The sequence below is a fragment of the Protopterus annectens genome, chromosome 13.part0 (assembly GCF_019279795.1).
Source record: "Protopterus annectens isolate FY-2018-M chromosome 13.part0, PAN1.0, whole genome shotgun sequence".
In the NCBI taxonomy this organism is placed as follows: Eukaryota; Metazoa; Chordata; order Ceratodontiformes; family Protopteridae; genus Protopterus; species Protopterus annectens.
Window position 1 is genome coordinate 774,005,586 of NC_056747.1, and position 24,517 is coordinate 774,030,102.

Here is a 24,517-nt window from a genome sequence, read left to right on the forward strand (position 1 = left end):
TGGATAAGGGTAAAATGGTACGTACTGCCTAGCTTGACCTAGCTAAGGCATTTGATACAATACTGCACTCGGGGATTGTTAACAAACTTATGGAATTAGGCATGACCCCCTATATCATGCTGTGGATTGCCAGCTGGTTCACAAATAGAACCCAGAAAGTTAAGATTAGTGAGATTACCTCCACAAAAAGGCCAGTCACCATTAGAGTCCCTCAAGGCTCTGTGTTGGGCCTGCTCTTCTTTGTCCTCTGCTTCTCAGAAGTTAAGGCCAATGCCAAAGGCCTCTGGCTAACCTGATTCTCAAATGATTGCAGACTGGAAGCAGCCATAATATCCCCTCAAGATGCAAACATCTTGCAAGACGGTCTAACACAGACAAATGACTGGTGCCAAATCCACGGGTTAAAGCTCAGTACCAGGAAATGCATATTACCTTCTGGAAATTCAACCACCCTGGGAAACTATGATATTGATAAAACACCCCTAAGAGTTGACCCACTAGTCAGTGATCTGGGAACACATGTAGACTGTAAGCTGGCTTTCGACCAACATGCATTCAAAGTATGGCACGGTATCTGGGTCCAAAGAAGTAATTGTGCCACAATACTAAGCCCTTATCAAACCAATCATCGAATATAATGCCCCCTTCGGTATGTACCCTACCAGACACATGCAGCAATTTGAATGCCCAAAGAGGTTTCTTAATAAAGAATACAGGGCATAAAGACAATGTCCTAAGCGGATAACCTGAAAGCCCTATCTCTATACTCAGTCTGCTACAGACTACAGAGAGGTGATTGATGCCTGGTGTACAAGGCCTCGTACCTATTAATGCCTGGTGTACAAGGACTCCACTCTGATGAACCTTTTGCACATCCGCAAAACAAACATCAGAGCTACTATATCTAAAAACCTAAATTTTGCTTGCAACATAAATAGGACATATTGGAGAGACAGATATGTATCTTAGAGAATTCCATTTTCTCAGGAAAAGTCTCCCCAACTTTGTGGAACAAAGTCCCTCCCTAACCCTACTTAAGTGCAGCATGGACCATTGTTTGGGAAATCAAAAACTCCCCCTGGTCTGGAGCCCCCATCTCTAATGGACAAAGGCAGTCAGTAAACCATGTCATAAACAACATTCACCCTATATAAATGTCTAAAACATATAACTTTTGGGGCAAATTTGGATTACATGACTAGGCTTATAAAGGGCCTAGGGGCTGTTAGCCTTTTACACATATGAACCTAGGAGACAATAACAATATTAATGTGAAAGATGCAACTGTGACACATGTATTTATTAAATGATCATTTTTAATAATCATAAATAATACAGCTAGAGGTAATATACAACAGTACACAGAATGCCTAGACACTTCCATCTCTCAGAGTTGCAAGCAATGCTGCAACTATTTAATGAGCCTAGATGGGATAGGAAAACATACATATTATATTTACATGCTACTCTCCATAACAAATACATCGCTGTGATGTGTAAATCAGTGTGACTCACTTTGGAGCTATATAAGCTGAACTGCCCTGATGTTTGTGCACCACATATGCAGTCATTTATATAACTGCATTTGTTAGTACTTAAAACATAAAAATACAAAGTATGAGATGCTGTAGATTCTGCTCTGGCCCTGTTGTCTTTCTTCCAACTCTTACAAATAAACTCTCTGACCAATATTCACATAATGAAAGTGTGCTCCCTCACAGATCACAGGCTGTGCATGTTTTCTCCTCCAAACCGTGAAAGAATCCAAGTGTCCAGGCCAGGCTGGAAGATGAATGCGGCTCACACAACAAAAATCCTGGGCCAAAGCTACCTGAAAATCTGCTGATGTTGACTGTCCCCAGGGATTAGATGATAAGGTTTCACCAAGAAGTTCTCCAACATGGAAGATTAGATCTCCTTTGAAATGAGCCAGACAGTTAAGAGAAAAGGTCGAAGACTCTGAAAAATAGTCATAAATTAGCTCTTAGTTATAAATAAGTGGAAACTAAATTAAAACCACACCAGTAAACTGTTCATTCCATGAATAACAGACTTCCATTAAAGAATATTTAGGAAATATATAGTCTAGGATTGGATTAACTAAGATCAGAAGCTTTATCTACAGGTATCAAAATCCTTACTAATCTCCATCTCCTAGAATACCTGCCTAAATTATCTTTCTGAGGACACTTAGTGTAACTTCTACCAAGTTAATCACTAACATTTCTTCCATCCTTTGTAACAGCACTGCATGATGTAGCTATGTGACAACTGTTTTACTTTCTTCAACAACCACTTTATGAATCTTTTTCTGCTTTCTTTTATGATATACAAAGCTTTTAAGATTAACTGTAAGCATTTTGTGCAATGTTTCATATTTATCTGTAGTTAGATTTTTTTTATAAATATGCTGTATGGTATATTTTCACTGCACTGTACATAGCCTCGGCTGTGGCCCAAAAAAAAAAAAAAAAAAACACTAGACCAGCCCACCTACTCAGTCAATAAACAAAGAAACAGATGAACAGACACACAGATAGAAAATATAAAATAAGACTATAGTTTTTACAAAAAACTGCCACTCATGTAATTAATATTTGAAAATGTTGTGCAATATTATTTTCAAACTAATGTTTTGATCTTAGTTAATGTACGACACAAGTCTTACCCACTAAGCCATTTTACTGTCCATCTTCAAAGCATTCCACCCATTATGTAGTAAAAGTGAGCATTAGAATCTATAGAGAAGACAGACCAAAAGCTAAGAGTGAATTTGACAGAGTGATTGTTGTAGCAAAGGAGGGGAGGCGACTGCCACAGAGGAGTATGGGAATCAAACAGCAAATCTGCAGTATATGTTGGGTGGGAGGAACTGCCATACAAGCACGTGACAGTATGAAAAACAGCAATGATGGGATGAATGCTTCGGTGGACAGGAGATCAAAGACCAGCAAATTATAGGAGTAGTTCCCACACTGAAAGTAAAAAAAAAGCCAATGTTTTGTGGTCAGAAAAAGGCAAAAATGACATCCGTCCAATGTTTTACAAAGGCCAGGTTCTAAATCGGGCTAAAGGTTCTGCATAGTTTTAGGCTAAGAATGTCATAATCATAATCAGTGTTAATTGTGGCTTGGGTGCTCAGCCCAATTACTTTTTTATTTCATTTTTGACCTTTGTTCTGAGCCCTAACATGGGGCCAAGACACAGTATAAAACAAGTCTCTCAGCCATGGCTGCCTCTCACTGCAGCTTTCCATGTTTAGACTAGCTGGATACAACAATGTAGACCACCTGACCATAAGCAATATTTGGTCATTTATTTTGCACAAAAATAATTTTCAGTAAAAAAAAAAAAGACAGATACAAATGTAGTCCACCAGCAAAACTGCATAAAAGAATTAAGTTCTACTGCATTAGAAATGTATTTCTATTTATACAAAGACCTAGTCAAACATTTCCATATAAAAATGCTAGTTCCAGTGCTTTTAACTCTAAGCCCAAGCATTACTCCACTGAAATATTTGCAATAATCACTGCAATTTACCTGCTATTTACAGAATTTTAAAAGGATGCTTGGATCAGCAGTACACTAAAATTTTTCAAAGAAAAACGATTTACAGCTACAGTTAAAAAAATATTGAGTGGCCAATGCGTTTGAATAGGCTTTGCATCAGAAATATTTTCCCTTCTAACGTGTCATGTCTGCAGTGCTAGTTATAATTTATGGTGTTCATCCAGTTTTGTTAAAATAAAAAATATATATTATTTAGCTAGAGCTATGAATGGGCAAAGCATATGAAATTTATCAAAACTTTTAATGATTGAGATTCGTACCTATGCCTTACACAACAGCACAGACCACCAGCAATAGGTTGATGTGTAATGGATGTTCACCTGCAAGGAGCAAGGAGTACTCAGCAGTCATGAGTACAAGATGACCCCCAATGGCTACATCTCTATAAAATGAACTGTGTGTAAACATAATGCCATGATGTACTAAACAAGGCACTATGGGTACAGCCTGAAATTACATGAAGTGGCATATGGAATCAGACATTATAAAATTTTGCTCAGACTGAGTAACTGTTTCTGGTTCGCACAGCATATTTCACAGACATCTTCACCAACCACCAGTGTGCTATGTCTTGGTCAGCTGTCCCTTTTGATTCTCTGTCAGTTTGCAAAGTAGTAGGGTCCTCCCAACAAAGCATAATGTTAAATTACTGAACATCGTAAGTGGTGGCAAAGGTAATTTCAAGGAGTACGAATACTCAGAGAGAAAAGCTGAAAAACGCAAACATTTTTGTATTGTCAACATTTGTACAATTAAATAAAAAAGATACCGATGTGCTTGAGATCTGTTACAGCTAAAATGGTGATTTCTGAAACTAAGTTAGGTAGAATGAAATGCTGCTAACTATCTATATTGTGAATGCTGAAGCAATGAAGTTGTACAGCAGTCAGGCTGTTTCCTTTAATATACACAAGCAACATGCTGCCACCTGCTGTTTCAAAGTAATAATAACAGGCCTTAAAGCAATATTCAATAGAAAAACATAGTAGAATGTTTATCTTCTAAAAGAGGAATTGGGTTTACTATTATATGTTCGATCGCACCTTATGTGAGTTATTGTTATGCTGAACCATATGGGTGAAACTGAAAACATCTGCTACAGAAAATGTCGCCTGTGGATGTGGAGAATGTTTAATTTGACGTTATTCGAAAATTGTCCACACTTCCACAAGATGTAGCAGACTACAACACACACCAAACAACGGTTTTGCAGGGTGACAAGTCCCTCTGCACCCCCACACACCCTGCTACTTACAAACTCCGAGATCACACTACAGTGAGGGAAAGGGTACATTTCCCAATCCCCACTATAGTGCGATCTGCATTAAAATGTTGAAATTCACAACAGCGAATGCTAGAGTGCATTCACTGTTCTGCATTTCAACATTTTTGATTTTGTTCCTTTGTATTGTCGAATTGGGCATTTGGACTTACATAACTCAAAGGAAGTCCGATTGCCCTTTTGATAGTAAACCAAAGAATTGTATTACTAGCATGTGGTAATTACAGGGCTTTGCAATCACATGCTTTTGTCTGCATCTGCCTGACATATTTCTTTTCTTAGCTATCACATATATTGTAAGCAAGGAGCCCAGAAATAACTGAATAGCCTCAGATTCACAACTGCTCGTACTATTAGACAGGTATGTACTAGTCTAGGCTAAAAATCACTGGGGCTTTTTTACGACTAGCCATGCATCCCAACTCCCAGGGGCTTAGGAGGTGAATGAAACATTGCAAGCAATGGCCTGGGAGATGAACCATTTACAGGCTGCCTGTGTCCATTAGAGACAGAGGTTCAAAACAAGGGTTGAATTTCCTATTCCCCATCCAGTTGCCTAAATTACTGTTCAAGAGAAGGGTGCAGTTTCTAGGATATATATATATATATATATATATATATATATATATATATATATCAGTCTCTCCAACAAGTCCCATTTATATCACAGGCAAGGTTTATGTATTTAGAATGGGTAATTCTGGCACTGTTTGTTTTGTGGATATGCAGGAGGTCCATTAGAGTGCAGTCCGATGGCGCTTTGTATGCAAGACATAGATCCCCCTCAACAGCCTGTAGGAGACAGAATACAGGGATAGGGCTTTAAGGTGGTCTGCATAGGACATGTTATTTATGCCCTGTGTTATTTTAGTGAAGAACCAAATGTTGGGCGTTTCTGGTTAGGTACATACCAAATGGAGCACTGTACTCAATGATAGGTCTGAGGAATGCTGAATACCGTGGCACAATGACTTCCTTAAATCTAGATGCCACACAAGTTGCACAACATAATATGATTTCCTCACTACTGTAGACACTTGATGGTCAAAGGCTAGATTAGTGTGTGTGTCCACAGGTCCCTAACTACTGGATCAACTTTTAGGGGTGTGTTCTCAATATGATAGCTAGCAGGAGTTGCTGACATCCCAAAGGATACCATTATGCATTACTTGGCATTCAATTTTGTCAATGACTGAAACCAGATATTTGTCTGTGTCAGCCCTTCTTGGAAAACATTAAAGTCAGTGACGGATACTGTGATTGCTCCTAATTTGCAACTGTCTGCAATTTTGTTCAGCAGGGGCACTTGACATTGGCCTTAACTTCAGAGAAGTAAATACTAAAAAGGAGCAGTTCCAGGACCAATCCCTGAGATACTCCAATGGTGACCGGCCACTCTGTAGAGGTGCAGGTTTTATGCCAAAATGCAAAATATGAAAACAAATTTAATACACCCCAAAACACTAGGTAATAGTTCTACACTGCATTTAAACAGAAATTGATAACAGGCTTCAGTTGCACTTTACAAGAAAGACGTAATGAGAACTTAAAAATTCTCTGCACTGGACTTTCATTACCTCATCAGTTTTAGGAGATCCCTGAAGGCCCAGCTTTATCCAAAATGCAATCATTTACAGTATCTTGGTTGCTACCTTTTGATGTCAGATCTGTCTTGCATTCTGTTATTTGTTGGTTTAACTGTTCCAGCATTTTGGTCATTTATTTGTATTTTACATCTGTACACTGTGCATGTGTGTGTGTGTGTGTGTTTGTGTGTGTGTGTATCCCACAACAGACTAGCAACCTGTTCATTATTAGTTTCTTACCTTGCATCTACTGAATGCTGAAGTAGATTCCTCCTGAGACCCTAAACTGTCTAAAGTGAGTAATCAGACACAGAATGAATGAGCAATGCTAAGATTTTTTAGCAATAAAGTGAAATCTGATTTGATAAGAATTTGATTTACTTATGACATATAACCAACTCTGAGAGCAGACTTACTTACACATCAGATGAATAGAACTCATTTTCAGCAGAGGCTGAGGATTGCATGCAGAAGTCATATTCCAAGGCTTTGGCTATGAAAGTCAGAGATGTGATAATTTACATTGCACTTCTTCAACTCTAAACCCTTAATAAACAACCAACGTACACAGTATAATGGGACCAATCAAAACAATTGTTTTTTGTTTGGTTTGTTTTTTAGAGGCAAGCCCCCCCCCCCCCCCCCCATGCACAGCTCACCCACCAGACTTATACATACCAACTTCACAGTTAAACAGCAACACTGGAAAAGAGAAACTCAACTAATATTCCACAACAGAGCACAAGGCTTCTCCCAGCCGACAGTTTTGTGCATGAAGAAAAAAAACTCAGCAACAAAATACAGTACAGCAGGCAGCCACTAAATGAAAGTTGATTTTATTTTAAAGCATTATTTCCAAATAGAGCAACTTTAGCAGATATAGTGCAGGTGTGGTGGGTCTTGTTCCCCCTGCATAAAAACTTCTTTTTTTTTTGTTATATACTTCAAATGGTGTTTGCATTCAAGTGATTTTGTTCTACTGTGATTCATAGGTGTTTACTAGGCTAACAACCACAAGGGCCTTTTTAAGCCTAGCCATGCATCCAAAATCTCTGACAAGTTCTCGTACCCTTGATAAGTGTAAGCAGGAGCCTGGGAGATGAAACATTTACAGATTGCACCTATTCATTACAGACACAGGTACCAAGCCAGGGATGAATTTCCTGTTCTCCATCCAGTTGTTCAAGTTACATTTGAATTGGGTTAGGGAAGTTTACCTTCAAATTGGCTATTCCTGAGGGCAGAAGAATCTTGCCTTCCCTGTATAGCACTACTACAGACAGATTAGAGTAGAAGTGGGCTTTGACTACAGCTCTCTAGTATTCACAAGCAAGTAAGAAAGCAAAAAAGAAAGTCTTTCCAAAAGCTTTAAGGACAGACAAAAGTTTTGTTTGGCCCTATAGTGCTGGTGACCACTACCTTTCAGAACAGGCAGAATGACAAATGCATACAATGGTTCCACTAGTTATCGGACAGGTAGAAGCTAGGGAAACAAAATAAATAAATAAAATGCTGCATATGGAAGATTGAAAAATCCCATAGCATCAGCAACCTCCTTGAGACATGTGTCCTCTGATTTCGCCAAGTGTGTCTTTGTTCACAGCAGCACATTCTGCAAACAAGCACAGCTTCACTGTAACTGGAAGTAGATAACCTGTCTTTGTTACACAGCATTTGTTGTTGTTACATAGCATTTGTTGCTGTAATATAGTTTCTATCTGTAATGGGTGGGGCAAAGTCCAGCAGTGGCAAAAGCCATAATGATGAAACTACTATTAACAAATTCTTACTATTATCTTATTAGATTTGTAGTTATAGACCACAATAAAATGAAATGTATGTTACCTTCTGCATCTGGCCAAGCCAATAGCAAGGCTCGCTCTGGAAACTGCTCTAGGATTTCTGAGCCACTGGTCTAAGGAGAAAGAGAAGAAGGGGTTAATAACAGAGTACTGTATAAATCCTAATTTCAGTTGCATAATAAAAATCAGAATTTCATTTTATGTTTCATTTTATTTCTACAGGAGTCGTCTGCTATCTCTGTCATATGGCATCTCTGCGAGTTCTTTGCTTTCTCTGAACCCTTTGTATAATCTCTAAGTTGCCATGTCACTTCACAATGTCATGTACCTAAACAGCTTTAAAATAATGAGGTGTTCATTTGATTTGTGAATTACTTTGCTTACTATGGAATTATATTCCAAAATATGGTATGAAATTGGGCTTGATCCTACAGCACTACCATGCTAGGATCCAGACTACATTAAAATTTAATAAGTCAGCACACAACAATATAGTACATAACAGTTAATAAAAGAATCAGACTGCCCAGGTCATAGGGAAATAATGGCAGAACTCCAAGCACAGATATGCAGTATGTTAGTTAAAACTCCAGTCTTACCAGGACTTCCATGTATCTCATCTCTGCTGGATACAAGGTGTTTTTGTCAAATGCTATCACATCAACTCCACGACTCTGAAGCAGGAATTCCCAATATCCAGTTCCCTGGAAACACAAGCAATTATTAACCATACCAATAAGCAATAATCACCAATACTACAGTTTACATTTAGCTATGCATTTATAAAATACAGAAATAATAGTATACAGACTGCTGTGTCACTGTGAAACCACAGATACACAGATGGTTTTAAATGACAAAGTAATGCAGCAGGAACAAATATCAATACATGCAGAATACATTAAGACAATAAAAACGAGTCATTCAATAAAACACTCACAGATTTCCTTTCCTGGGAGCTCAGTGCACGTGTTTCGAGGATACTGGTTAAACCATGACTTTTAAACCACTGTAACCAAGTAGCTTACTTCCAAAAGTGCAGATGAACCATATGTTTAATCTGTCTCCTTTTTGCATATATTGTGCACATTGTAAGTATCCTCTGTAAATATTTACAAATTTGACACCTTTGTACATTTTTAAGCTGATAGTATTCTTACAATATGTATTAATTCTTGTCCACATTCTTCTTCGCACTGTTGCATGTTAACATTGTATGTGTTTTTTTTCTGGGCATAACTGAAAAGGATCTCTAGATCAACTCACACTCCTAGTTATCAAACTGTAAAATAAAAATAAAAAAAATACACATGAGAAATATTAATTCCAGGCTACTTGGTTCTTTTCAAGAGCTCAACCCTTGTTTGCCTTGTAGAAGCAACAAATCCCTTATGGGACAGAAAGATCAGTTTCCTTCTAGAAGCAGGTTCATAACATCATAGGATATTACTAGACTAATGTCCCTAGACCCTTTTGAAGCCTAGCCAGTCATACTCGAATTTTCTTTATTATAAATGCCCAAGGACTAAAATAATTTTGGTATATACCTGTGCCCTAGGACATCTACAAGCTACCCTGTCCATAAGGGGCACATGCGACATGCCAGGGGTGAATTTGCAATTTACCATCCATTAGTTCAAACTGCATTTAAACAGGCTTAGGGAAGAAATCTGCTTCACATGAATGGGGAGTCTCTTCCAAAGAAGTGGTAATCTTTGAAATGCATACTTATCCCTCCAGCATGTTTTTTTAATGTCACAGGCATGGTTTAGATCCTTAGTCCAAGTAATTCTTATGCTGTTTGTCTGTGAATGTGTAGCAGATCCAGTAGGGCTGGATCAGAGAATGCCTTGCAGGTTATACATAGATCGCCCCTCAGTAGTATGTAGGAGACTGAGTGCAGGAACATGGTTTTGAGGCAGTTCACACAGGACATGTTATTGATACCATGTATTATTTTAGGGAGGAACCTCTGTTGCTGCTCCAGCTGCTGCAAATGCTTGATCAGCCACATGTCAAAGGTTACAGTGTCCTCAATTATTGGCCTAATGAGGGTGGAGTATAGTGGGACTATGATCTGATTAGATCTGGATGCCATGCCCTTACTTAAAAGTTGTGCCATGTAGAAGGATTTTCTCACCACCATTGACACATGGTGATCAAAGTTCAGGTTACTGTCAACCTGAGTTCCCAAGTAGCTTACCACTAGGTCTACTATTATGGGAATGTTACCAATGTTGTAATTTGTAGGGGTGGAAAAGTATATAATTATGAATTTTTTTGAACTGAGCTTTAGGCCATGGCTCTGGCACCAGTTATTTTTTCTTTGTCAGACCTGCGTGGAGGATAGCTACATATTTTGGGTAGTCAGTGATTGAATCCACCTTGCAGTCATCAGCAGATTTGGTCAACCAAAGGCCCTCTACATTTGCCTTGACTTCAGAGAAGTATATTCCAAACAGAAGGAGTCCCAGTACCACGCTCTGTGGGGCACCATTAGTAATAGGCCTGTTGGTGGAGGTGGATTCCCCTACCTTAACTTAGTGAATCCTATCCATAAGCCATTTGGCTATCCATCAGGTGACATAGGCATCTATGCCTAAATTTGTGAGTTTGTCTACAGTACCTGAGTGAGACAGTGGCTCAAATGCCTTTGCCAAGTTGAGGTAAGCAGTACGCAACAGTATGCTCTCTTTCATGGCTCTAGTGTGTGACCAACTATCCTGCTTTATTCATCATTTGAAGGAACAGATGCTTCTTCTCACTGAAGCTACATACCTTTTTATACCAAAGGGTGCCTTTGCATTGTGGGTCACAAACCAGTGGCATTGAGTGGAATGATGTCAGCACCAAGCCCGGTGCTTCTATCACCACCATTCATAGTGCAGAATGATGAATGTGTTCTAAAACTGCCTCCACTGTATATAGACACATTACTGTCAGGTATTTTCTTGTATGACAAGATGGTGCAAGACCAAATGACAGCATATAGCTCTGGTCTACATAGTGGACTGGAAGAATGGGAACTGTTCTTATGTCAAACTATAAACCTAAGTCATGGCAAGGAGCATCTTCTGGAGTTATATGTCAGGCTACCCTGGGATGGTGACATAACCTTTCCCCATGCGAGCGGTTTAGATTTTAGTGTCACTCCCAACATAGGATATTATTTGGTAAAGTGACAGCAGAAGGTCTGATCTAATGTTCGGGCTTCCAAAGACAGCAAACAATTAATATTAATAAAGAGATAAGGTAAAAAAAACATATATTTTGGTTTGTGTTTTGCAGAGAGGTTGGTGGAATCTCTAGTAAAGGATTCCTGTGGCATGGCCTCTCAAAGGTGCATAAGTTAGTACCAGGCCCTTGTGGGCCATTTTAAGCTAAGCCAAGTACCAGGGCAAAATGCAGGCAGAACAGCTGACTGGCAGAGTACATCAAAAACATATCTCTTCACCTGTCAAGTGTCCAATCCTCTTAGTCCCAATGCAATTAATGCTTTGCTTTTTATCTAATGTTTTAAACATTACGCTTCTATCAGACAGATACTTGAAATGGTTCTTCTCAAAATACCAGTTAAGTGTTGTGTAATTTAGGGTCCTTGGTTGGGGCTTATGATAGTACTGTGATCAAGGAAGACTTAGAAAGGTAGCTGAAATTTAATTAGAATAAGGGTAGGACAAACATGCTGTAAAAGCTGATGTAAACATTCCCACAGTCCTACTGTGTGGCATATAGCTCTAGTATTCCTTATGCATGCATTTGATAATACACACATACCCTTTTTAAGGTGATGGAATATTATACTATTATTACCCTTGCAGTGGGTAGTTTGATGGGTCAAATTACAAAGGCATGCTACAACACAATGGAGCATATACAGAGCTTAAACATGATATCTTAGGAGACTCGGCCAGAAATCTATCCTAGCATGACAGTACTTTTTCCGTGGTGGGTGCACATAATGTACATAGTCAGTGGTGTTTGGAACCAATGCAGCATGGGTGAATGTGGTGTAATTAGCTGGTGTGGCTAGGGGTAGCCAGCTATACAGTAGCACAGTGATCACCCTTAAAGACATAGCAACAAGGCTAAAGGTAATATTTACCAGCAGAACTGTACTGAGGACCTCATGAAGCATGGTATGAGTGGTGTGGTATATATAAGAACCATACAAACCAGCTCAGACCAGGTACACCCAAAAGACAGGTGCTGCAGCGAATGGCTGCCTCAGGATGGCTTAGGCAATTAACACCAACTTTGGAAACACATATGCAAACACACCCGCAACACACAAAGACACCTTCCAGCATGGGCACGTATACACACACATACACAGAAAAACTGTTTTTTCCTTATTTTTCATATATAAAAACTGTTGCACAATCTCTCTCTCCACTTGGTGAAATTCATTAGCTTTTGTTACAACATCTTTTACTTTCTTTTTGCACAGGTGATATGATAAAGGTCCCTGAAAGAATTTTGGGTTACTGCAGAAGTTTTTTTTTCTGTTGACTTATTTTAATTGTAAATAAACATCACAAAAGGATAAGACTAAGTCCTAATCTGTAGCTTTTACATTTGATTTGTACAACCTCAACCTGTGAAACATGGAGGAAAGCAAACAAAACAGTATGCATTGTACTAAGGGACAAATGGCTATCATGGTGCAGTTGTATATAAAGAAGGACCAGTCTAATTGCATTTGCTGCCTTGTCTGCAACACAGGTAGGCTGCAAAAGTGATGAAGTAGGTCTGGAAGAGGTCAAACTGAAGCCATAAAACTGAAAAGCTTTCTCTAGAACATAGCAGTGATGATGACGCTTCATTTCAAAATAAGTTGCACTTAAAAAATTAATTTAAAGGGAAATGGTTTTGTTTAATAACAGGAAACAATAAGATAAAGAACTTAGGCTGTCTTATCAGAGAATACAAGCAAAACAGAACTATTTATTGAGACGCAGAGGCAGTTATGAATGTGTTAGATGCCTAGATGGGAAACATTGCTCCTGTGCACAAGGCTAATACACAGACAAAAGTTTGAAATCTAGCTTAAAGATTACTTCGGTATTAAGACTGGGGTTATCCTGTCTTGTGAATGGGAACAAACTGACTCGGTATTTCCTTACCATTAGCTGCCAAAAGAGAAACACATTATAGATATTAAAGTTACTCAGATATAGTGACCCAAAAAGAATTTGTAAAAACTGTCAAAAGAGAAAAGAAAATGTAGTTGCTTTCCATTCAAATAAATGAAATCAAACGTATCTAAATCTTTTAGATAATCTGTACACACGTCTCCATACAATAGAATTTGTCTTCACATATTAAATCTGTGCATTATTCATGACAAGACTTAACTATTATAACCCCCCTCTACACACACACACACACACACACATAAAAGCACTTGTCCTGTTTAAAATAATCGGTACACGCTGTCTTTCAAGATTGTCTTTACTTGGTTAGCAAGTTTTTCTGACAGTTTTTTTCATTATGTCATTCCTGATAAATCTGCTTTATCCTCTTCAGGTTTTAGGGGCTTATAGACTCATAACCTGTCCATGTAAAAGCAGAAATTTACATCTTCAGGGGGACACCAAACAAGAGCAGAAAACGCATTCATTTTAAGTTAATTTAATGCCTCACTCATCTGCCGGCAAGTCTTTGAGATGTGAGAGAAATGCAAAGACCATGGCAAAACCCATGCAAACACAAAGACAACAGACAGACTCATGAGTTGATGAGAAGGCTGACTGCACTACTACTAAAAATCATTAAGGAGTACTTATGTATAGTATTTATGGCACAGAGGAAGATGGCCAACCATAGCCATACCCCAACAGGAATATAAAAATCATTAAGGAGTACTTATGTATAGTATTTATGGCACAGAGGAAGATGGCCAACCATAGCCATACCCCAACAGGAATATAAAAATCATTAAGGAGTACTTATGTATAGTATTTATGGCACAGAGGAAGATGACCAACCATAGCCATACCCCAACAGGAATATAAAAATCATTAAGGAGTACTTATGTATAGTATTTATGGCACAGAGGAAGATGACCAACCATAGCCATACCCTAACAGGAATATAAAAATCATTAAGGAGTACTTATGTATAGTATTTATGGCACAGAGGAAGATGACCAACCATAGCCATACCCCAACAGGAATATAAAAATCATTAAGGAGTACTTATGTATAGTATTTATGGCACAGAGGAAGATGACCAACCATAGCCATACCCTAACAGGAATATAAAAATCATTAAGGAGTACTTATGTATAGTATTTATGGCACAGAGGAAGATGACCAACCATAGCCATACCCCAACAGGAATATAAAATCATTAAGGAGTACTTATGTATAGTATTTATGGCACAGAGGAAGATGACCAACCATAGCCATACCCTAACAGGAATATAAAAATCATTAAGGAGTACTTATGTATAGTATTTATGGCACAGAGGAAGATGACCAACCATAGCCATACCCCAACAGGAATATAAAAATCATTAAGGAGTACTTATGTATAGTATTTATGGCACAGAGGAAGATGACCAACCATAGCCATACCCCAACAGGAATATAACAATCATTAAAGAGTACTTATGTATAGTATTTATGGCACAGAGGAAGATGACCAACCATAGCCATGCCCCAATCGGACTATAAAAATCATTAAGGAGTACTTATGTATAGTATTTATGGCACAGAGGAAGATGACCAACCATAGCCATGCCCCAACAGGAATAAAAGACTGGAATGAGAGATTTAATTGTTTCCAAAGGAAGATGTGCAGTCATATTCATACCCCAAAAGAGAGGGACAGCATACCTCTCAATTGTCTAGATTTTTGTCAGAAAATTTTGGTTTGTTTATAATAAAATTTGTAGTTTTCTGGCAAATCATTGGTTTGATCTGAGGAATGAAATCACAAAATAATGACATACATTTGAGTTTCAGACTTCATATCCTTTAGAAAATGCATTTTAACAAAAACCCTGTTATTCTAGCAGCTTTCTAAGTTTATAAGAACAATATTTAAAATCCGTCTCCATTTTTGGGCCTTTGTCTCCCCATTATGGCAAGCTTTGTCCAGATTTCTTGGCTAACGGGTTGAGTGGTATGAGGGACAGCCTGAATATTTACCACAGAATGATGAATGGTAAAGGCCGCTCCCAACTGATGAGCATCCAGAGAACCAATGTTTGTGATATTTCTGATATACTAAACTGAAGATATTCCCCAGCAAACGTTATACCCGAGTCATTGTTCCTAGCCCATCTGGGCTACAGAGGTGCTACCTTGAGTTCCTGAAAGGTAAAGCTGCAAAAGGAGAAAGTGTTTAGTTAATCACAGAAAAATTGCAAATGCGATTTAAATGCTGCAAAAGTGGAAATTGTCTAGCTAATTGCAGGAAACTTGCTAATATCCATGAAACTACACTACTGAGCAGACCTGCATGCTATTCATGAAACCAAAGTGATAACCATCTATGATATGATAAGAGGATTCAAGGTTAGTTACAACAGACAATAATACCGGCCACATTGATATAAGCATTTCTCTTATAGACTTACCATGCAAACAGTGATATAAAGTAATATCTCACTACAGTGCTCTGTTCTCTTTTGTTAGGTTAAACGTAAAGGGGAGGCATATTATACAGGAGGTAATATCAGGTGATCAAAGCATATATCTGGCCAACACCTCAATGGTGAGGGACAAAAACTGATAAATGGAGGGATAGGGAATATTTCTGCAGTCAGTCCCCTCTTAGGTCACATACACTAAAACTTTAAAGTCATATACTAATCACACAGAAGTAAATGATTTGCCATATATTAAAAGTAAAAGTTTCTGTATCTCATGGTAGGATAATTTGTAATACTGACAAGCAAATTATACAACAGAACCTCATAGGTTCAAATGTCAAAGAATATGACGTTTTGTTGTTTATAATGAAGCTTGAGTTCTACAACTACACAATCATTCATATTTTCTGCTTCCTGTATGATTTTTATTTGTAAGCCCTACCATCCTCAACCTGCACTTGTAGCTTCTGAAGAATGTCATGCTGTCGGCCTCCAAATGACATTTTTATCTCTACATGCAGCATAAACATGGCCCAAACTCCTTGTTGATATCAAATCTGTGTGATTTTCAGTCCCACCAGGATTCTTATCAAAGTATGCCTGGATACACACAGCTTACCCCTCACCTCAAGGTTCATAGGTTGGTACTAGGCTATCAGCCCTAGGGCCTATACAAGCCTAGCCATAACAATTCCCTGGCTATTTCTTCCCACACTATTTACTTCCCTGGACCCCTGTCTAGCAGGGCAACTGACGTGATCCCTGGGGTGAATTTCCTTTCTCCCATCCAATCGTCAGGGTTCCTTTTGAAGAGGCCCAAAGAGGCACTCTGCTTGACATGTATGGGCAATCTATTCCAGAGTCTGGGGAGTCTCTGGGTCAGGAACCTATCCCTCCAGCATGTTTTGTTTATTGTGATGACAAGGTTTAGATCCCTGGAGCGTATGGCTCTGAAGGATTGGGATTTCTTTAAGTGTAGCATGTCCAACAGCTCTGGGTTTGACATGGCCTTGTATGTTAAGCAGAGATCGCTTCTGAGTAGATGATATGCGACAGAGTATAGCTGGAGTTTTTTAAGGTGGTCAGCATAGGGCATCTGCTTTAGGCCTGTGATTCTTTTAGTGAGAAAAAAACAGCCATGCAGGTCTCGGACCCAGGACCCTATACACCATAGTCATAGTAGTTAACCAAGCCATCACAGAAGTACGCAAGGAAAGGCAAACAGGCTATACAGGCCAAACCTTATCATTCTTCTCTTCACCCAGTCCAGCTCCGCCATCAAACTCTGGTCAACTGGGTCACACATAGGCCTTTATACCTCTATGCCAATGAAGTTGGCAGCAAAGACATAATTTATTATTTTAATGGCTGAATGACTTTTTCATGGGCAGGGCTGATTCAGTTGGGGGTATAAGGCGACTTTCTTTTCATGGGCAGAACTGACTCAGATGAGGGTATAAGACAACTTTTTCATGAGCAGGGCTCACTCAGATGAGGGTATAAGATGACTTTCTTTACATGGGCTTGACAGACTCCAGTGAGGGTATAAAACAACTTTCTTTTCATGGGCAGGGCCGATCAGATGAGGGTATAAGATGACTTTCTTTTCATGGGGAGGGTCAATCAGATGAGGGTATAAGATGACTTTCTTTTCACAGGCAGGGCTTACTCAGATGAGGGTATAAGACAACTTTCTTTTCATCGGCAGGGCTGACTCAGACGATGGTACAAGAATACTGCAAGTTTTCAGAAAAGTGTGTGTAAATTTGGGGGTCCCGACAAAAAGAGAAATATCAGAAGTTCCAGCCAACTAGATTTATTTTTTAAGCACTGAAATTTACAGCATCAAACAGCAAAGTCACCTATCCCTGAAGAAGGTTGTCAAGTTAGAAGGGGTATTGTGAGATGTAGTGGTAGCCAAGAAAATTACTGTAGGGCAGCTTGAGGTATTAACAGGGATACTTAACTTTGCATACAAGGTCATTCTAGTTTTTAGGGCCTTCTTTATTAGGCTAGTGGCAAAGGCAGCTTGTTGTAATAAGCTTCATTACAGAATATATAAGGCAAGTGCCAAAAGGCAAATGATAGTTTGCTTGGCATTCATCTAGAACTTCAATGGTATGGCTTTGTGTTAGCAACCAGCATCAAGTTCTGAGTGCAGGAGAATTTGTGTACATATGCAGCATGTAGGTTTGATTTGGGGATTATGAAACATGGTGTTTTAGAAGGGTGGGGTGAAGGGGCAGTAAAATGTGGCCAATTTGATAGTGTATCACAAGGTGAAGTTTTTTCATGGAATTGTATGGGCATTTTATTTATTTATTTATTTATTTATTTATTTATTTATTGCAGTTGGTTTACCAGGATAGTCCATTGGGCCTCGAAGAACCCGTTTTCAATGGAGTCCTGGGGAGAAAAGCTCCAGAACAGAAATATATCTACATTAACATTGACAATAGTTTGGGGGTAAAACATTTGGGGGTAAAATGAAAGACATACAGGTTAGGTCAGAAAATATTGAGGTGTTGTACACAGTGAACAATCAGATGGAATGAAAAGGAACAGTGGGCAGGTTAGTGCAACACTAAACACCTCTGCTTAATGTTAAATGCAATAATCAGAGAACTACATGTCAAAGACCTGGATACCTAATTGGCTGAGTGTATTTCATACCTGCAGTGAGCCAAATACAGGACACTGGCACCAAAACTAGCTGTAATTAATGACAGGGTACCTTCTCACTTGGGAAGATTGTAGGCAAACAAGAGTGGGAACTTATGCTTAATTCATTAGAATCAGCAATAAAACCTTATATAAGCAAAGGATGCAGCATTTGGTAAGAAGTCGGCTGGCCAGGGTTGGCCAGAAAAAATTCTCATGTCTGTGGAACATCACAGGGTTATATCATGTGGTTGTTTAAAGGCTAGAATCAGTGAACTGCAGCCTTACACATAGCAGCCATTAGCTAGTTTCAAAACAACATGGTGAGCCTTGAGGATATGTGGAAAGCAAGACATCATCCTAAGTAAGGGTGGAAAAATAGTCAGTAAGTATGAAAGTATTCAAGAAATTGTGAAAAATGCTGCTGGGAATTTGCTCATAGGACTAAGAAACCTAATTATTCCAAGTATGTTTTAGAGAGATTTCTGTGAAGCATTTACAGACTCAGATTTGGCTCAGCCTGATTGGTAAAGCCAGAACAGCCACAGTTCTACCACTAATTGATATGTGGATGTCAAAAGAGGACTTTGGCATTTGGACAGCAAGGCCAAAAACATAGCAGTATACAAAGAGTCCATATGTAAAGTGATAGGTGACTGATGGGGCTGTAATAGAATGCGAGACTATGGGCATAAAAATATTGAATGGCATAGGGTGAAGGAAGTGGCCCATTTTCTGTTACAGGTAGGGTACCCCTTTTACTATATACCAACTCAGGGCAGTCTTCCACAAGTCAATACAGTTTTTAGGTTTGGACCCTCAGCTGGTATTTGTTGCATTCCTTTATAATAGCAACAGTATTAAGTGCAGCAGGATGGAGCTTCCACTGAAACTATTAAAGATCTGAACCCCATAAATCTATAGTCTATAAGGTACATTTATGGAGGTGTCATTTTTTATTTTTACTTATTTATCCTTTGTTGACCAGACTAGCCCTGCTATGCTAGTATCCTCTTTTTCATGGGAGACCCAAGGTGGTACTTAGTATTTATAGTACTTGGAGAAATTTGGTCAGGGCATCTGGAAACTTGCCCTACTCTTTTCAGTAGGTGCCATGGTATCATTTATGTCCACCTCAGCTACCATCGACTCAAGTATATGAGGCCTCAGTTTAACACCTTATCCAAAGGATGGCATACTCAGGAGTGCAGCATCCCCCACATGCTCCACTGCTGTATCAGCTATCAATCTACCTGCTGTGAAAATACAACCCACAGTTTTTCTGTTCCTTCTGTTTCATCCAGAATCACGTCAGCTAAGAACATCTGGAAAATTGGTCATTCCTACGTGAGGAGGCTAAAGGCAATTACAATGATGCCACGGTCAAAAAGTGAGACATAAGTTGGCTAGAGTTTACAGCCATGACATGGCAACAATTCATAAAGCATTTGTGTATTCCAGACATTATTTTCAACTCAGGGTAATAATTTGGGCTAGGTAAAACAAAGTTTGACTGCTTTGGGAATGTGCCTGTGTCTCAACAGGACAATTCTCTGAAGCATGAGGATCCTGCTGCTGATGGCTGACCAAGTGTATGCATATCCAGTTCATCTGGCTATGATGGTGACAGAGTTGGCATGCTGAAGCTGCATAAAATTTGTCCATAACAGCTAACTCACTGAAATGCATGGGAAGCCTTTAGACCATTGCCTTGGCAACCTGGAGATCGAGCCACCAGAAGGACCAGGGCAAACAGCCATAAACAGGACAAGTGCCGATACATACACTCTAGTTAGCAATATATATATGTACAAACTCTAGTATTGCATCAGCTGTGGGCGGGGGCAGTATGTCTGGTGTTGACACATGACAGGGATGGCTACAGATAGTAATAAGGCACTGGAGCTTGCAGGGTGTCTTGAACATTGCTGCAAGTTCTACTAAGCTTTGTGTTGTCTATTTGGTCACACATCTTAACCATAGTTGCTCGTTTCCACACAGCCACATGTACCCCCCCATGCAGTGCTTCCCATCAGACATCCCAGGGGAGTACTTGATTGTTGCAGGATTTGGTATGTTTCTACTGCCTCAGCACTCTCCCAGTTGCTGCACACATTGCTCATAGCATATTTTCCTGGCAGGCAACTTTCCATAGGAGTCCTGTGTTACAGTAAACTGTTCCGCACACACGCTTCTATTCCATGTTTTGGCTGTAAAGTGGCCTGGGATAAAAAGGATGCTGTCTGAAGTGATGCAAAAATTTAGGTGCTGGCATGCCACCACCTTACAGGCAATTAAGAGGGATAGTACATACTTGCATTTGATCACAGACAAAATGATGATGAAACTCAAAAGCAGAGCATCCATGGTTAAAAATGAAGCAGACACCTGTATGGTAAAGATGAAGTACACCTACTGGTACAAGTATGGACAATTTAAGAAGGATTTACTGGCAGCTGTATGGTACGGCTATGAGATGTGCTTGGTGAAATGGGGAGAATCAAAGCCCTCCACACCCCAGCTCTGTGTTAGCAAGCTGGATCAGTAAGGGGGTAAGAAAAGGGAGGGGATGGTCATAGGACTCATTACCCAGTTCTACCTACAAGGATATGGCAACACCACAGGAAGTCCTAGGACTCATTAACCAGGACCCTTCATCTGGTAGATGTAAGGCAAACCATGGCACAAAGTCAACCCTATTCAAATGGGTTATGAATATGATTTTGGTGAAGAGGTTGAGATATCACAATACAACCAGCACTGTAGACACGCAATTTACAGTGACTACACTTAATCCTCTCTCTCTGAGGATTTTTCTTTTGCATGTCTCTTTCTGATGCTGGTAATGAATTAACGTGCCTATTAATAAGTAAATGTCTGTAATCATTTTGTTTAATTCTTCTTTGTGGTGTCTCTCTCAAATTATTCAGATAGGTTAAATAAAATGAAGATGGTAGTATGACGGTGTACAACTGGACAATCTAACAATGTGCTCTGCATAGTGTAGGAAGTGCTAACACTACAAGAGCAAGTGCTGTCTCCCATATAAATGACCCCTGTTGTTAATGCTGCACCTACTAGGAGTTTACCGCAGTACTTCTACTCTGCTTAGTACACATTTGATGCTATGTTAAGGTGTTTGCCTTACAAACACAAGGTGCAGGGTTTGAATCTCACAAGGCATAACTGGCTACACTTAAAATGGCTCGCAAGGGCAGTTAGCTTAGTACTAACCTATGAACCTAAGTCTGTTTTTGTCTGCATCCTGCTAATGCATCACCCCCTAATTTATAGGCAATACAGTAAGAAATGATTATACATGTTATAACATTTACTGAGGTTCAGACTTCATACAAAAATATGTTATTACACTTCAGTCACAATGTTTCCCATGGGATTCTGTACCTGACTTAAATATGTTTACTTACAGCACCAGCAGAAATGATAGGAACATTCAGGCTAACTATGAAGCTCAGCACTTCTGCACTTGGAACTGAAAATGAGAACAAGATCTGCAGTCGTTGGCAGCTGAGTTCAGAGTCTTCATCTAGACTTCTCAGCAGTTTTAGCAGCTCTTTCCTTCTAAGGTGAGGCAAGTCTGGGTGACAAAACCTGTGGATATCCTCTGGAAACCGTTTCATTGTATACTGGTAAATGTTGTAATACTGATTCTCACCCCCCTGGCTTCTGGCTTCCAGTGTCTGCCACTCTGGCTGGGTATCTGCTTCAGAAGGGGATGTTTCTGCCATCTGTAGTTTCTGTGAAATGTGCTTTTATTACATATACATTTCAGTTTACTTTTTCCTGCTAGCAGAGAAGAACAACAAAGAAGGTAGTTATTAAGAAGAAAATGAGTGCTCAACCAGTGTTATATCACCATCTAGTGGTCATATTGTTATATGCAGATTTTTTTTTTTTCTCAAAAGATTTTACTGGGTTTCCGGATTAAAAAAATATGAAATAAATGACAATGGTTAATGATTACTGGCACATGAATTAAATAACATGAAGATATGTTATCGCACCCAGGGGCAGACATATTCCTGTACTTTGTTTCAGGATATTTCTGCATTAAGATTGGGTCTAATATTGAGACTATTGGTGCTGCCACTGTGTGTTACCAACTAGCAACTGCTGTCATATGTTTTAAGCAAACAATTTCCTCAGGAGGCACAGAGTCAGACAAGCTGCTCTTTCCATGTGGCACTTCTTAGCTGGACTAATTAACTAACAAGAGAATCTTCTTTTGTTTTTTCCCGGTTAGGGGTCGCCACAGCGGATCACCTGTCCGCTCATGATTGACAGTGCAGTTTTATGGTGTTGAGTTGCCAGCCCAGCGCCCAACCTTCCATAGAAGGCACACAATGTATGTAGTCACACCTAGGGCCAATTTAGAGTGTCCAATCCACCTATAGCATGTCTTTGGGATGTGGGAGGAAACCGGAGCACCCGGAGGAAACCAACGTGACCACAGGGAGGACATGCAGACTCCGCACAGAAGGCACCCCAGCCGAGGATCGAACCGGAGAACCTCTTGCTGTGAGGTGGCAACACTAACCGCTGTACCACCGTGACCACCCAAGTACCTAACAGGAGAATAATATACTGATATTGTTTACACTTGAGTTCTATAATGGAAAATTACTGCAGGATGAACCCTTACTTTTCAGGACTCTGAAGCTTGCGATTTTCTGTCTTGATTCACAATTTTCTAATCCTGTTGCAACTAATCCTCATATTTCCCCACCTGCTGCAGCAGTTTTACCATAATTTGGAATATCAAGCATTTGTGGCTTCCTCCTTTCTCTCCTATGATCTGTTACACCTATGATGTTCTTTCTGTTGCTCCCACTTACTCTCAAGGTAAGGTTCAGCACCCAGAATGTCACGTGTCCACTCCCTTGACACTCTGAGTCTTTATGAAGTAAAGGTCTGATCTATAGATGCTCAGCATATCAATAACTGTTGCAGTAGCCAAAGCTAAATGGGCTATATCCTGCCTATGATATAACCACCTCCCCACTTCTCAAACCTTTGGGGCACCTTCCACAAGCCCTAGTCACAGGATGGCTTGAAGAGAGCCATATAAAAGGAGCAATTAAGGAGCCAAAACCTTCATAGCTTTCTTGCCACCAAAATATGTTCACACTACTGGCTTCATGGAGCTGACAATTGGCTAGCATTCTTTGAAGTTGGCCAGGTAAATACCCTTTGTGAGAATTATACTTTCCACTTATTGTTTTTCTGTGAAATTTTTAATTTCTGAAGGAAACTGACTTTTTATCTCAGACCAACAAGGGCCTCTTATCTTGGTCAGTATAGAGTAGAACTAGATTTAGGAACTTTGGTCCTGTTTAAAAGTGTGCTAAAATAACTTTTGCTGCTTAGTATGATTGTTTTTTGAAAAACAAAAGTTCTGTCAGAAGGGTTACTAATGTTTACTGCTTCTGCTGCCTGGTGTCCAGAATTATTTTGGCTTGAATATGGGGCAATCGCACGTCTCCACAATTCTCTCGTCTCTTGCTCACAAGAAGAAAAAGTTGAATAAGGCACTGGAAGCAGTGCCAACACCTTTGGTGCCTCAGCAGCAGATGGATGATTCCACAGTGGACAAAGCCAGTCTCTTGGGCCATCCATCCTCACTACCCTCTCCCTCTGGTATAGCACCCAACAAACACAGATCACATTTCAGCCATATCCTCTGTGTCTATTAGGTCATCATCACCAGGCAAGGGAAACCACTCTTGTCAGACTGGGGAGAGTTCCAGCTGTACCACATAGTCATGTTAGAGTAACCAATCTTCTGACTAGTACCCCTAACATCAATCAGTCTTTTTCTGTAATTTTTCTAAGAACGGGAAACAAAAATCAAATAATGTTGCTTCTTCTGCCCCCTTTTCCTTGAACAGTGACGATTTATTGTCTGATTTTGACATGTTAAATCCACTTCTTCTTTTCCTTCTAAAAGTAAAAAAAGAGGTTTTTCTCCAATTCTGAATCCTTGCCAGAT

General features: G+C 39.5%; 1 protein-coding gene across 1 annotated transcript; it reads right to left on the reverse strand.

Moving 5' to 3' along the window:
- Positions 1–1,298: 1,298 nt before the first annotated feature.
- Positions 1,299–22,318, reverse strand: LOC122788362. Its single transcript, XM_044055439.1, has 4 exons — positions 21,936–22,318; positions 8,843–8,947; positions 8,287–8,356; positions 1,299–1,959 (listed from the first exon to the last, which is right to left on the reverse strand). The coding sequence occupies exons 1-4, from the start codon at positions 22,254–22,256 to the stop codon at positions 1,667–1,669; spliced, it is 789 nt and encodes a 262-aa protein (XP_043911374.1). The 5' UTR covers positions 22,257–22,318; the 3' UTR covers positions 1,299–1,666.
- Positions 22,319–24,517: the final 2,199 nt, after the last annotated feature.

Bases quoted from the DNA above. Each gene is read 5' to 3' on its own strand.
- LOC122788362 (XM_044055439.1), bottom strand. From the start codon at position 22,256: ATGGCAGAAACATCCCCTTCTGAAGCAGATACCCAGCCAGAGTGGCAG. The intron at 8,357-8,842 runs GTAAGACTGGAG...CTTTCTCCTTAG, and splicing joins TGAGATACATGGAAGTCCTG to ACCAGTGGCTCAGAAATCCT. The intron at 1,960-8,286 runs GTAACATACATT...ACTATTTTTCAG, and splicing joins GGCTTGGCCAGATGCAGAAG to AGTCTTCGACCTTTTCTCTT.